Genomic DNA, 14156 nt, shown 5'->3' with positions numbered 1-14156 from the left:
ATACAGTGACTTACACAAGCATATACTTTCCCAAACAATCTCTTTCACACTCACATTCTCACCCACACAGCCACTCACACACCCATTCACTCAAACATACAGCTACTCACAAACCCACTTGCCCATACACACACTTGCATACACATTCATACACACATACACACACACACACTCATCTACCTTCTGAGTCACCCATACATATACTTATATACTTATTCAGTCACCCATGCAACCACTCATGCACCATCTCATTCACCATTTACAGCTACTTACACACCTGCACACTCAGCCATACAGCCACTCATTCACCCTCTCAATTGCCCTTACAGCCACTTGCACACCCACTCACTCACCCATAGAGATAGTCACATAGCGACTAATTACTAATATACCCAAAGACTCACCCACTCACTCATACACCCAAAGACATACACACCCACTCACTCATGTATACAGACTGTCACATAGCCCCTCATTATTCTATACAACACTCACACACCCACTTAGTCCCCCATACAGATACTCCAACAGCCACTTTCTTTTAGAAAATAGCTACAATCACTGGATGATGTCATCAGTGATATCATTTGAGATGTCATCAGTGATATCAAGAGTGATGCCATTTACGATGTCATGAGTGGTGTAATATGTAAGGTTATACACAGTGTATTGCAGGGGTATAAGTTATAGTTAGGTCAGCTAACTATAACTGCTGATTTTTACTGGTTTTGTGCGTTTGAAATGTCAGCCTAGCTATTACGTCCCTCTAACCTTTGTTTTTTTCAGTGAATATACATATAAACGCCCCCCCAAAGGTTAGCCTCTGTATCAGTCATCTCTTCTGATATTAAGCATTAACCTTAATTGAAAGATCTTTGCTTCCATAGAATTCCTGGAAATTAAGGTGAGTGAGTGGCCCTTGGCATGGTTGTCATTCACTGAACTATATTAAACTTCTGACTATTTGCTTGTTTTGGAGGGCGACCTTCTGTTATGAGCTCCGACAATTGGCTTTATTTATATAATTAATGCTAATTTGAAATTCGCTAACTATTTTTGCCTTCTATAAAGAGTCTTACATTTTGAATAAACATTCTTAGTCTTGACTTTGAGTTTTGCCCTAATCAGTTAAAAGCTTTGACAAGGTCATGGGGAGGATCCAGCACTGGAGGCAGAGTCAACAGTTGTAGTGGGAGGTGGTTTAGTTAAGGCAGGTATGGCAGAGCCATAGATACATTTAAAATCTGGATCAGGCATTTCAAGATGACTTTAGTTTGCATGGAAAGCCAGCATGCCTTTTTGTGCAAGTGGTTAGAAGTATTGTACATCAGTAAGCACTCAAGTTTCACCATGAGGAATGAATTCATTAAGATTGTGTTTTAGTAGATGGCTCCAGTGGCGGCTACTCCGCTAAAGCGGAGGAGTGCCTCCCCTACTGCTTTTGAGCAGTGTAAAAGAAAGGAAATATAAAATGATAATAACTTTGAGTTATTATCATTTTATGTTTCCTTTGCGGGCAGGCATGGGAGGAGTGGTTTGCCCACTCCTAAGTATGAAATGATTATTTGGTTGGCCCTCTGGGCAGCCCAAACCAGTCATGCGCTCTTTTCCTGTTCTCCATGCAGGCTGAATTACAGGCTGAGTGGAGAACAAGCCCAGGCCTCCATTCCCTGGTTGAGCATTGCAGTGGAGTGATTGTTCAGGGGAGCCTGGCTGTTCTTCCTGGCTTCCTGTCTCACGGGAAGAGCAAGAGCAAGGAGTAGAAACAGAGGACCCGGCGGCAAGGTAAGTGCATAATATATATTCTTTTATTTTTCTGTTTTACATAGCTCAAACTCATGTCCCCCGCACCCTCCTCTCCCCCCTGGGATCACCCTGCCACACACGAGTCATGTCCCCCGCACCCCCCTCAGCCCCCCTGGCCCACCCTGCCACACACGAGTCATGCCGGCATCCACTGGTTGGCACATAGGGTGGATCTTGAAGAGAGAACCATCTAGCTCTAAAATGGATCATTCGATTGTGGACTGACCTGACTAGTACAAGAGATCTGGTGGACTGCGATACAGAATGGCATGGTCTTCATTGTTCAGTATGAGTGGAAATACATAACCTCAGTTTTAGCTTGCTAATGCATCAAGAAGCACAGGATCATCAAGTACTAAATAAAAGGGAATCGATGGTGCATACTTGGCGAACAAGGACGAGTTAGGGGAATGAAAATATGTTAAATGCTTTTAAAAGTTAATAGAGAAGTCACATAATGCATTATGGTATTTCAACACAGTTAGGATTAATATTTACAATTTTAACATACTCTAAAGCGGGAATCTATATATATAAACTTGTAAAAGTAAGAACCAAGCAAGGCATCATCATTTTAAACCCCATCTCTGATGGAGAAGGTTTTCTTCTCAGAATATATTACATCATATAAACAAAACATATAGTTTATATACATCTTCAAAAAGACACATTGATATGATATCTATATATATGCTTAGAAGGGGTTAATTTAATGTATTTGGTTTGTACGAATGTAATTGTTTACAAATTTATTGTGTGTTGCCTTCAATCGAAATTTGCAACTGAGGTGTGCTGATTTCAGCAGAGATTTTCCCACTGGCCAAACGCAACAAACAGCTTATCACCATGTCTTTGGCTTTAGTAGTTTCCATGTTCTGCTCTCGTGATATTTGCATGCTGATCTTGTCCACATTGTTCATGATAAAATCGGAGGCCATCATTTGATTTGGGGAGGCATTCTTGACCATTCTGTCCATTACGTAGTTCTTATAGAGCTCCATCAATTTCTGCTCTAAATACTCATTAAGAACTGAATTGGAAAGTGGCTGTTCTTGCTGCATAATGCTTTTATCTTTGCTACTGCCTCTTTGCCAAAATGATGTGGTTCCGCTTCTCTTCTTGGAAAGAGATTCACCTGTCGCAGGTGATGCTACAAACTCCATCGTTGGAGGTATCTGACAGGACTCTAAAAATGGCCTATCACAAAATTCCAAAGTGCAATCACATGAAAAGTCTGTCATTGCTGAGTTCATAGGCATCACTTGGTCCCCAGCAATGTGCAAATCACTGTAGTTTGTGCAAATGCTCTTGCATGATGAAGGAACTAAGTACATTTCTCTATTTAAATGTAGATCCCCTAAGATTTCAACAACTGGAGATGTATGCCTTTCATGGAATGAAGACCTTTTCATTTGGGGCCCTAAATCTTGAAAGCATATGGTGTCTTTTGAAATCGCCATAGAAGTATAATTAAAGCCAGATATCGATTTTAACTTGGCGTTGTCAACAGGTGGAACTTCTTGATAGAACACAGATGTCATATTCTCCTCCGCCCAGTAAGAAATTCCACAAAGGTAGCCTTCTGACAGCATTCCTGAAAAAGAAGAAATATGGGACATTTCATTAAAAATAAACAAAGGTCGCCACTGAAATAAATAACAGGATAATGGGAGATTAGGAAGCCTTCATTTTTTATTCAAGCTTGGGTGGGAAGTGCATGCGCTGTTGCTATTCATGCAGTATTGGAGTATGGCTTTGAAGCCCCGCCCACCATCCACCCATGTTTTTAATTGGCTTGTGTCATTGTCCTTCTTAATGCTGGCTTCAGAGTCGTTATTAGGCTTGTTAGTCCCTCCTTTGTACCGCCTTGTCTGCATTTGCAACCTCCCATAACGAATCGACCTTTTACTTATCTTGTTACACACTCTGCATTATCTTGACTGTGAGACACTATTTTGTTGAATGATTTGCGCCTATTCCAGCCACTACGTCAAAGCACGCCGCCCGCTTTTATTTTATTTACTAATGGCAATCCGCTGTAACTATAGTGGGAACGTTTATTTATTTATTTATTTTAGCAGCGAAGTCCGCTTTAAGTATAGCTGCCACGCTTACTTTAATTTTTTCTTGTTTGTTACTAGAACCCATGTGACACTCTCACATTCATGGAGGCCGCGCCCCTTTCTTTGGACAAGACACATCTAAAGAAAGGTGCATGGCGCTATTAAAGTGAAAGCGCAGCAATGGCACTTTTGCAAAAAAAAACATCTGATTGTCAACTAGACAAGCAGATGCTTTTTTTTTGTCATAACGCACCATGCCACGGTTTCACTTTAATGTCGGCCACGCCTCTTATTTTAGACGCGGCTTGTCTAAAGAAAGGAGCACAGGCTCCATTAATGTGAAAGTGCTGCATGGGTGCTAGTAAACAAACAATTATTTGCAATGCAATTGGTCTCCCATTTGTGAGAGTTTAAGCTATTGCATTGCCAATTGCTCAGACACTCGTAAATGCGAAACCTATTGTATTGCGAATGCTTGTTCCTCTAATGTGTCTGGCACTCACTCACACTGTTTTACAGCTTTTAAATACCACAGCATGGTTATTAGATATCATTTGAATTGTTTTATTACTTTCGCAGGTCTCAGTTGTTTTCTAACAAGAAAACAAAGCACACAAAACAAAGAATTCCGCCTCACCATCAGCCTATTTATACTCACAGGTGAAAGTTCCTATTGTTCCGATAACGCCTTGTCCCTAGTCGTTTGGTGGACAGTCTAAGATACTGAAAACCTTTCTCATAAATCGCAGATTGGTAGACAACCCGGTTACAAAAAGAACACAATAATAAACAAGCATTTGCAATGCAACAGGTCTTGCATTTCGTTCTTTATACCTATAGTCGTTGCTTTCATGCAGCAAGGCTGGTCGTAAAAGAGGTGCAGTTACTTTCAGTCTTGCTTCTGATAAGCAACGACTATAAGTACGAAGTACGTGTTTACGCACCACTTGCAGGTTTTCAAAACACATAAATAAAAGGCATTGTCATTTACAATTCCAAGAACTTAGACTCTTACAAATGTGAGACCTATTGCATTGCAAATGCTTGTTGGGCTCTGAAATGGAGGCGGCAGCAACCAAATCCTTAAAGGAGGAGGTGGCTGCTGTCAAAACAGACCTCGGTCTTTGAATGCAGAGCAAATGTGGCAAGATGAGATGCTATATTTAGAGCCCTGTTTACAACAGAGCTCTGTAAACCATGAGCACTGGTCTACAGTGCTCCTTTTTAAAGAAATAAATAGTGCTCACAAACTCTGAGCAACAACACATGTAACAGGGAAAGTCCTTGAAAATGGGCGGAGCTTTTAAAGCCCACATCCTGAATACAGCATGTCTCGCAGAGACAGCGAATCGCTGCCGAGGAGAGACCTAAAACAGAAATGAGGATTAAAGGAGACAAGGTTGAAAGGCCAGACGTAACAAAGAAGAGTAGTAACAAAGGTGATAGAGGCAATGAATGGAAAGAGTAGAAGGAGACATAAAAATGTTAGGAAGAATACAGAAGAGAGCGAAAAAGAAACAAGGTAAGAGGTATTAAGGTGAGAAAGAAGGAAACATGAAAATGAGGCAGTAACACAGATACAGAAAGGAGATTGATAAAAGAGAGACAAAAAGAAAGAAGCAGAGAGAAAGAAAAACATTAATAAGGCAAGCCCAAATGAGAGAATGTTGAAGAAAAAGGTAGGTAAAAAAGAAAGAGATAAAGGAAAAATAATAAAATCAGAATGGAGAGAAAGGAAAATTGAAAGGATGAAAAGAGGAAACAAAGGTAGATGGAAAGGAAGAGGGAAACAAAGCAAGAGAGAAAAGAAGAAAAGAGGAGAGAAATTAAGAAAGAGGAGGCGAGAAAGGACAGAAAAGGGAAAGGTGAGAGAAAGAAAGGAGAGATGAAAGAATAGAAAGTTAGAGAAGAAGCGAAAGGAAAACATGGAAAAAACATAAAGAAAGAACTAAGAAAAAAAGAAAAGTAAATGCAGTGCAGCATTGAAAAATGCATCTGTTGATGTAATTTAATAACCATCCAAATGTTTTATTTTGAGCTAAATGAATAGAAGTTCATAATACCTTTAGGGTGAAGGCTTTGAAACAGTGTGTTATTATCAGAGATTTTTATTTATGGTCAGCCTTCTTTTCAGTCCGCAGCATGGCATTGCTTGTTTGAGAAGAGGGGAGCTGTGTGCTGCTCCTGTTACCTCACAAGTCTGGTGAAGGGAGTTTTAAAATGCAGCATCAGCAGAGAGAGGGAGGCATACTCCCAAACTCAAATCACAGATAGCAGCTCCTCCAATGCAGGTAGTAAGACCTGTAGTGCAACTTCGCCTTTCTAACAACGGGTATCACTTTCACAATACCATCTCCAGGGGCTCTGTTTTCTTACAAAAACTATCTTGTGGAGTTATTGTAAGAACTGTGTCCTGATACCAAGTAGAAACAGTAGTTTTCCACAGTTGTGGATTTACTTTGTTTGAAAAAAATACTGAATGAAAATTGTATAAGTAGGTGTCTGGTATAACATCCCCAGTCTTTATCAGCCCAGCCAATACTGCAAAGCATGTCCCACAAAACTCATATCATTACTCTTCTCACTGGGGGTAGTAGTGGTCTATCACTGGCCCCCTAAAGGTACTGGAGGGGGCTTGTTTTACCTATAGCTCATCTCTCCAGTATGTACCCCAGTTCAGATTGGGGTATGTTTAGTTACTCGCCAAAAACAAATTAAGGGTGCCACCCTGTAATATGATTGTAATTGGATTTATAAAGTGTTTACTACCTCGACGAGTAATTGAATCACCTAATGAAGAGCAGCAAAATACTCCGGACCCCAAGGTTAATGGTTAACCTAGTGGTTATTGCAATCAGTCATGTGCTCTCAAGAAAAAATTCTAGGCAATTTACTTGGTTACTTTGTGATATATTTTTACCAGGTAGTTATGATCATTAGTGGTACAGAAAGAGATGGAAAGATATAAAGTCACCAGCTGCGGCCAGTCCATATGGGCAGACTGGACTGCCCCCCCTTTTTCCTCGACAAGAGGAGTGTCTGTTAGGCTGAACAAAGGACACTGTGACAGACACTCTTCTTGTTTAGGTCAGGCAGCTGGGACCTAGACTTGCATTAAATGTACAGGCATCTGGCTGTCTGAGCTGAACTTTGCCAGACTGAAGATTTCACAGCCCTGTAGGCATGACCTAATCAGCCTGGCAAAAGTGCCTTGAGACCACCCCCTTGTGATTAGGGGGAGCGTCACTGATAACCACGGACCTGGGTGCTTCAGTTTTCAGCCCCGATGGGCCCAGGGCCAATCAGTGACACCTCATCACAAAGTGAGGTTGGATCAGTATCTTACTGAACCCATCTCAGTCTGAGATGAGTGAGGGACTGCTGGCGCTTCTCATTGGATGGCCTAAGGTCAGCCAATGAAGAGAAGCAGCAGTCCCAACCCTCCTGGGACCTCCGAGGCTTCCCTCTCAAAGAGCTGCAGAGCAGGTAAGTTTTAGGTTTTTTAATGTTAGGTGCGTGCATGCATGTATGAATTTGTTGTGAGTGTTGTGTGTGGGTGTGCGCGAATTATTGAATGCATGGATGTGAGTGAGTGAGTGTGTATGTGGGCATGTGTGAACCACCCGCCCGCTCATTACTAAAATTACTGGCTGCCACTGAAAGTCACACAGATACAGGCACAAAGAAAGGTGAAACAAAGTCACACACTGCAATGACTGAAAGTCACACACCGAGACAGAGAAACAGAAAGGGGCAAGTCAGAGAGCAAGTTCCACATTGCAAAGAAAAAGTCACACAGAAATAGACAGAGACAGAAAAAGACAAAGAACAAATAAGACGCAAAACAGTACAGAACCGTCAGAGAGACAAGTTCACAGAGGCAGAGAACAAACAAGGGAGACTCAATGGCCCCAAGAAATTCACTGGAGATTTTAGTTGTTCATTCTTAACACCTATTTATCAGCTTATAAAGTAATTAAACAGCCTCAGATTTTTTATGGGGCCAAAATTCTGTGCATGTGCAGAAACTCTTCCTTGGATCAGATTGAAGTGCAATGATTGAAATATCTTTTGAGTTTACCTAAGTCCTCTATTGTGCATTCCACAAGGGTGAAAGTGAATGTGGCATTATGGATATCTACAGCTAAACACTAAACTCTGCGCTTTTGAAATAAGCTTGTGATTTCTTCTCTAACTCAAAATTGCCAAGCTCTGCGTGAATTAAATTTTAAATAGCAAATTAAGGTCGGCCCAGAATATAAGAAAACTTCTTCTACCCAAATATACTTGAGGTAGATTTTCTGTAAGCTTGTCAAAAATGGATTTAGTTATTTGGCCTAGGCTGATTCAAGAAATATGATTTTAAATGTTTGTTTATGAAGAAGTCAACAATTCTATTTACTACTTCTTAGCATGAACTAACAGCAAACATCTATATCCCACTCGTACCAAACCCTGAGTTGAGGCAAGTCGTTTTGAAATGCAGGCTAGCTTTCAATACTTTAAAATTTTTCCGATGGAGTAAGGTTACTTTAAGGAAAGGATGGGAGTTGTCATTGTGGCTTACGAGGGAAATGTTCCATTTCTCATATATTGCTTGATAGCCTGCTATTATGGTACATAAGATCCCGATTTCTAAAGCCGGTTTTAGTCAAATATGGCATTTATGCAAGCCCAGCAACTTTTATTTGATCTGCACTTTTTAGATATGACTTGTGAATTGGAAAGATTTTTTAAGCTATACACAATATAAATTGTTTTAATGGTATAAGGGCAGTCTTATAAAATGTAGGCTAGTGGTCTATATTATAGATTTATTATGTTGGATGCACTATGCCCAAAAAACAGAATTTGAACTGAACTGTTCTGTGGAATCAGAATTGGGTTTTGGACCCGGATTCACCAAGTCCAGGATACATTTTACACATGGTAATGCCAACTGCTGAATCCGCACATATGCAAAATTATCAAAATACAGGATATTTCATCGTACAAGGCAGGAAGGTTGCAAAATCAAATAGACAGCAACACTGGCTTGATAAAATAACTGGAAACCTATTTTGGAATAAGCCAGGTGTATGGAGCACCTACTTCTCATTGGTCTTCACTGCCATCATGAAAGGGGTCCTTACCTCCCCCCCATCATGGGCAGGGGCTCAAATCATTCCTATCCACAACAAGCATTGGAATAGCCAATAGGTCTCGCCTTTTGGACATTATAAGTGTTTAGCCATGCAACAGCTGATGTTGCGCCAAGGATATTGTGCTGCATAATTAAATACTTATAAGGTCCCAAAGGCGAGACCTATTGGCTATGCCAATGCTTGTTTTTCAACAGTCGCTGAGACGGATGTCGAACTAGCAGGCATACTCAATAACTGTATTTTTTCACTAAAGAAGCATGGTATGAAAATACACATTTATTCTGTAGTAGAATATCCGTTTTGCACTTATGCCACCCAAAGGCAAAGAGGAGAATCAGTAAGTAGAGTTAGTAGGCGCTTCATCAATGTTCCTTAACAGTCAAGTGAGATGGATAACCGTAAGGATAGTTCGCTCGGTCAAAGACCCTGCTGCAGATATCGGAGTGAAGCCTGCAAGTCACTCGTTACCATTCCTATATCATAATCTAGCGGGTTAATGTGCCTGTTGTAGGACGCTAACTCAGTGCAATGTGCAGGCAACAGATGTCAGCCTAATCTAGCCGCTGGTGAATGCTGGTTGCGTGTGGCCCACTCATTCAGTTCTAGCTTTCTAACCTAAGGCACATTGCATTGTGGGGTTTTAAAACCCCTCAAAGCTGCACCCACAAGTCACACATTGCAACCACTGATTGGCTATAAAGTTGACTGATTGACGGTATCACACTAAATTGGCAGCTCTGTCAGGGCAAGAGACTCCGGTAGATCACTACCCCGGCCTCAGAGATCTGCTTAAGATCTACAAAAACACAGTTTCTCTTCTTTATTGTATTTTTTTTTTTTAAATTGGGACTTCTAATTGAGACTTTGCTACTTCCAAAGTGTTTGCTTGAACATGTTAGCAAAACCTCACTCGACGGATACATTATCATGATTTTACTAGCGCTATGAAGAAACAAATACCGTGGCAGCAGGCGCTATAAGGATATAAGAGGTGGGGAGAGGGAGGTGAAATCGAGGGAAGTGGTCAGAGAAGGGAAAAATGGATTTAGAATGAGAAAAAAGACAAAAAAAGGAAGGAGCGGGGAGTCAGCAGGAAGTGGGGAAACGGGTGGAAAGCCTTGCAGAAAAGAAAAAAGTAAAGTCATCTTTGAAGGGAAAAAGCAGGTTGTCAGCAGCAGGGCCAGCTGGCGCCCATTCTGTGGGAAGCTGAAAATTATTTTTTGTCTTTTTTTTGCTGATAACAGTGTATTATTTCGTTTACTCTTTCGATTTGAGTCCCTCGGGAAGAGGAAGGCACCAGGTGACCTTCAGTTTAACTTGAGATGAACCAGACGACTAAGCAGAGCTCTTTGAAATGTCACTGGGAAGACCAAATCACGCATATTTACTTCCGAAAAAGTTGCATCCACTGAAACGAACATTCACAAAGCCAACAGGTCTTACGTATGCAAAATTTATTGACTTTCTCTGTGTCTTTAGCCATGTTGTGCATGGCGGAAATTTAGAACAAGCTCGACCCCCAGTAATTCTGGGCAAAACACTTAATCTCGCCACTGGAATGTAATCTCGTTCTCGGGTAAAGTGCTCTAATGACATTTGGGTAAATTCGCGGTATATAAAAATGCAATAATGAAAAAAAAAAAAAAAAGATACAGCTAAATGCGCGCGTCTGTGAAAGTGATCGCAGGGACGCGCTCTGTGGTGGGGGAGGGGCAGAGCGTGGTTCTTGGGAGAGCGCTGTAAGGCTTTATGAGCCATGACGGCCAGACGGAGGAAAGACAGATGGCGGCTGCGCACGTGCACGCGCTCGTAAACGTAAGCTTGAGGCCAGGAAAAACATCTGGTAGCACTTTAAAAATCCACTAACTAAATGTCTCGCAGAGCAGCGCATGCGCTGGCTCAGCGAGACCTAAAATAGGGACATGGGACTCACCACTTTACTCTATGCCCATAAGCTCTTCAGTAAAGTAGTGCTGGCTAGATTGCATCTCTAATGATGTTTTAACCCCCTTACAGTCTAGTTTTATGGAATAAGTCAGTACAATTGATGTAATGGGAAACTATTACTTTAACCCCTTCGCTGTGGCGCGAATTCTGCCGCAGCGCTGGGGGGGTTTGGGGTGTTGACGGCGCCGCTGTGCTCATGACGGAACCACGCCGTCATGAGTCACGGGTGAGCTGTGCTCATGACGGCGTGGTTCCGTCATGACTCCACCCACTGCACTAATCGCCCGCACAGGCGGGGAATTAGCGCCGCGTGGGAGGAGCGGCCGCCAATGGCCGCAGCATGACGGAACCACTCCGTCATGAGCACAGCGCACCCGTGGCTCATGACGGAGTGGTTCCGTCATGAGCGGGGAACGGGTTAAGCAAAGGTTGACTATACGCAGTCTTTGTAGATTTCCGTTCGGCCTTTGTCCTAGCCCCCAGGAAAGTAATTAGAAGATCCTTGCAGAGATGGGGGTTCTAGGCTACTTGTCGGACATCCTAGTGAGACTTCACACCAAGAACTATGTGCAATTGAGATGTGGGGGCGTAGGAGAACGGACAGACTCATTTCCAGTGAACATGGGTGTAAGGCAAGGCTTTGTCCTTACTCCAACATTGTTTTCACTTTATATCAACTGACTCATTGATCACTTTGAGTCATTTGTCAATGATGCACCAAAGGTGGCAAACCAGAGGGTTCCTGCACTGATGTTTGCAGATTATGCTCTGCTCCTCTCAAAATCCCCAACGGGCCTGCAGAGGCTGCTGGACAGATTTAACAAAGCAAAGGTCCTAGAGATTGATGCGAATATGACAAAGGTAATGGTCCTGAATCTAGGATGCTCAAATAGGGTAATACTAGGTTAGCGGGGACCTTCCTAAAGTGTGTCCGCACCTTTGATTATTTGGGCGTAATGCTAGCTAAGCACTTGGGGGGATATTCTCATTTAATGTACTGTAGACTCTAATTAGAACAAGTGGCCAGAGGAATTATTAAGATGTCACTTAGATCCCAGTTCCGCCCACAGCCTGCTCTTGAAACATATATTTCTGAAGCTTTAGGGACTGCATGCTATGGAGCAGAACTGTGGGGCCATCTCTTTGTGAATTCCTTTTTAACCCCTTCGCTGCTAGGCCTTCCACCCCCCCCCCCCCCCCCCCCCCCTGTGCTGTGCTAAGCCTTTTTTTGGCTATTTGGGGTAGTGCGCACTTAGGCCCCTGCAACTTTTTGATCACATAAGGTATCCACGCCAAATTTGCGTAGTTTTTTTCCAACATCATGAGAATTCAAAAGGTACCCAGGGTTTGTGGATTCCCTTGGAGGGGATCTGGAAATTAGCCAAAATACAGCTAAATCTTTTTTTTTTTTTTTTTAAATGGGAAAAAAGGTCTCCAGCGTCTGTTCTTTTCCCTGCAAATAGTATCAAAAAGGGGTTGTGGGGCTGAAATCACCATCTTCCCAGCTTTCAAAGACAAGCAGAGTTTTGTCAGAAAACCAAACTTTTTTGCACAATTTAGGGATTTTAATGGGACATAGCCTATTTTTGCTATTTTTTGTGCTTTCAACCTCCTTCCAGTCAATGGTAGAAATGGGTATAAAAGCAATAATGGAACCTGGAAAGCTATACATTTTAGAAAAGTAGACAACAGTCTGAATTCAGCAAGGGGTCATTTGTGTAGATCCTTCAAGGTTTCTTCATAGAAACTAACAGTTAAATATAGGAAAATTGAAAATTAGTTGAAACAAACAGCCATTTGTGTCAACGTTTTCACCTGTAACTTCTTCTAATTATGACAACTGTTTGAAAGCAATATACCGTTACATTTGCTGGACCTTTCTGGTTGTGGGGATATATAGGACTTGTAGGTTCACCAAGAACCTGATGAACCATGAGCCAATAACTGAGCAGCGTCTTGCAATGTTTTTTTATTATGTACCCGGTATATAGCAATTATTTTGGGAAAATGTATACATGGGAAAATGGGTATGAAAGACACCTATGTACTTCTGAAATGGGAACAAAATATAGAGTTTAGAAACAGTAGATATTTGTATATTTCCGAAATTGGGGGTACCCATACTAGCATGAGAATTGTAGGTCATTTTTCAAAATTACTTCTTTTTTACACATTGTCTTTCATTTGGAAGGCATAAATGCATAAAAAGTCAATAGGTAATAACAGTTGCTCTACAATTCTGTGTTACCCTAAGTCTCCCAATAAAAATGATACCTCACTTGTGTGGGTAGGCCTTGTGCCCACAACAGGAAACGGCTCAAAACGCAACGTGGACAGACCACATTTTCACAATGAAAAATGACCCTTTTTTTGCAAAGTGCCTAGCTGTAGTTTTTTAACCCTAGTACTGCCGGCACCTAGGGAAACCTGGCAAACCTATACATTGTTGAAAACTAGACACCCAGGGAAATCCAGGATGGGGTGACTTGACTGGCTCTCACCAGGTTCTGTTACCCAGAATCCCTTGCAAACCTAAATAATTATTAAAAAAACACATTTTCCTCATATTTCTGTGGTGGAAAGTTCTCGAATCTGTGTGGATACACAAAATTCCACCCACCCCGCTTTCCCTAAAGTCTTCCGATAAAAATGATACCTCACTTATGTGGATAGGCCTGGTGCCTGCAACAGGAAACGGCCCAAAACGCAAGGTGGACACACCACATTTTCACAGGGAAAAATGACCCTTTTTTTGCAAAGTGCCTAGCTGTAGTTTTTAACCCTAGCTCTGCCGGCACCTAGGGAATCCTAGCAAAGCTATACATTTTTGAAAACTAGATATCCAGGTAAATCCAGGATGGGGTGACTTGACTGGCTCTCACCAGGTTCTGTTACCCAGAATCCCTTGCAAACCTAAAAAATTGTCAATAAAACACATTTTCCTCATATTTCTGTGGTGGAAATTTCAGGAATCTGCGTGGATCCACAAAATCCCACTGACCCCACATTCCTCAAAGTCTCCCGAGAAAAATAGTACCTCACTTGTGTGGGTAGGCCTAGTGCCCGCGACAGGACACGGCCCAAAACGCAAGGTGGACCCACCAAATTTTCCCAGTGAAAAATGACCCTTTTTTTGCAAAGTGCCTCGCTGTAGTTTTTTAACCCTAGCTCTGCCGGCACCTAGGGAAACCCAGGG

General features: G+C 41.9%; 1 protein-coding gene across 2 annotated transcripts in view; it reads right to left on the bottom strand.

Moving 5' to 3' along the window:
• Positions 1–2495: 2495 nt before the first annotated feature.
• The window catches only part of TASL (TLR adaptor interacting with endolysosomal SLC15A4), a 376016-nt gene continuing 364355 nt past the window's right edge, over positions 2496–14156 (bottom strand). For both annotated transcript variants that reach the window (XM_085622430.1, XM_085622431.1), the window contains one exon: positions 2496–3400. In XM_085622430.1, the coding sequence (XP_085478556.1) occupies positions 2556–3398 (843 nt within the window). In that variant the 5' untranslated portion in view covers positions 3399–3400 and the 3' untranslated portion in view covers positions 2496–2555. The remainder of the gene's footprint in view (positions 3401–14156) is intronic.

This window comes from Triturus cristatus, chromosome 8, assembly GCF_964204655.1.
Source record: "Triturus cristatus chromosome 8, aTriCri1.1, whole genome shotgun sequence".
In the NCBI taxonomy this organism is placed as follows: Eukaryota; Metazoa; Chordata; class Amphibia; order Caudata; family Salamandridae; genus Triturus; species Triturus cristatus.
Note: the sequence above shows the minus strand (reverse complement) of the source record. Positions and strands in the feature narration are given on the sequence as shown.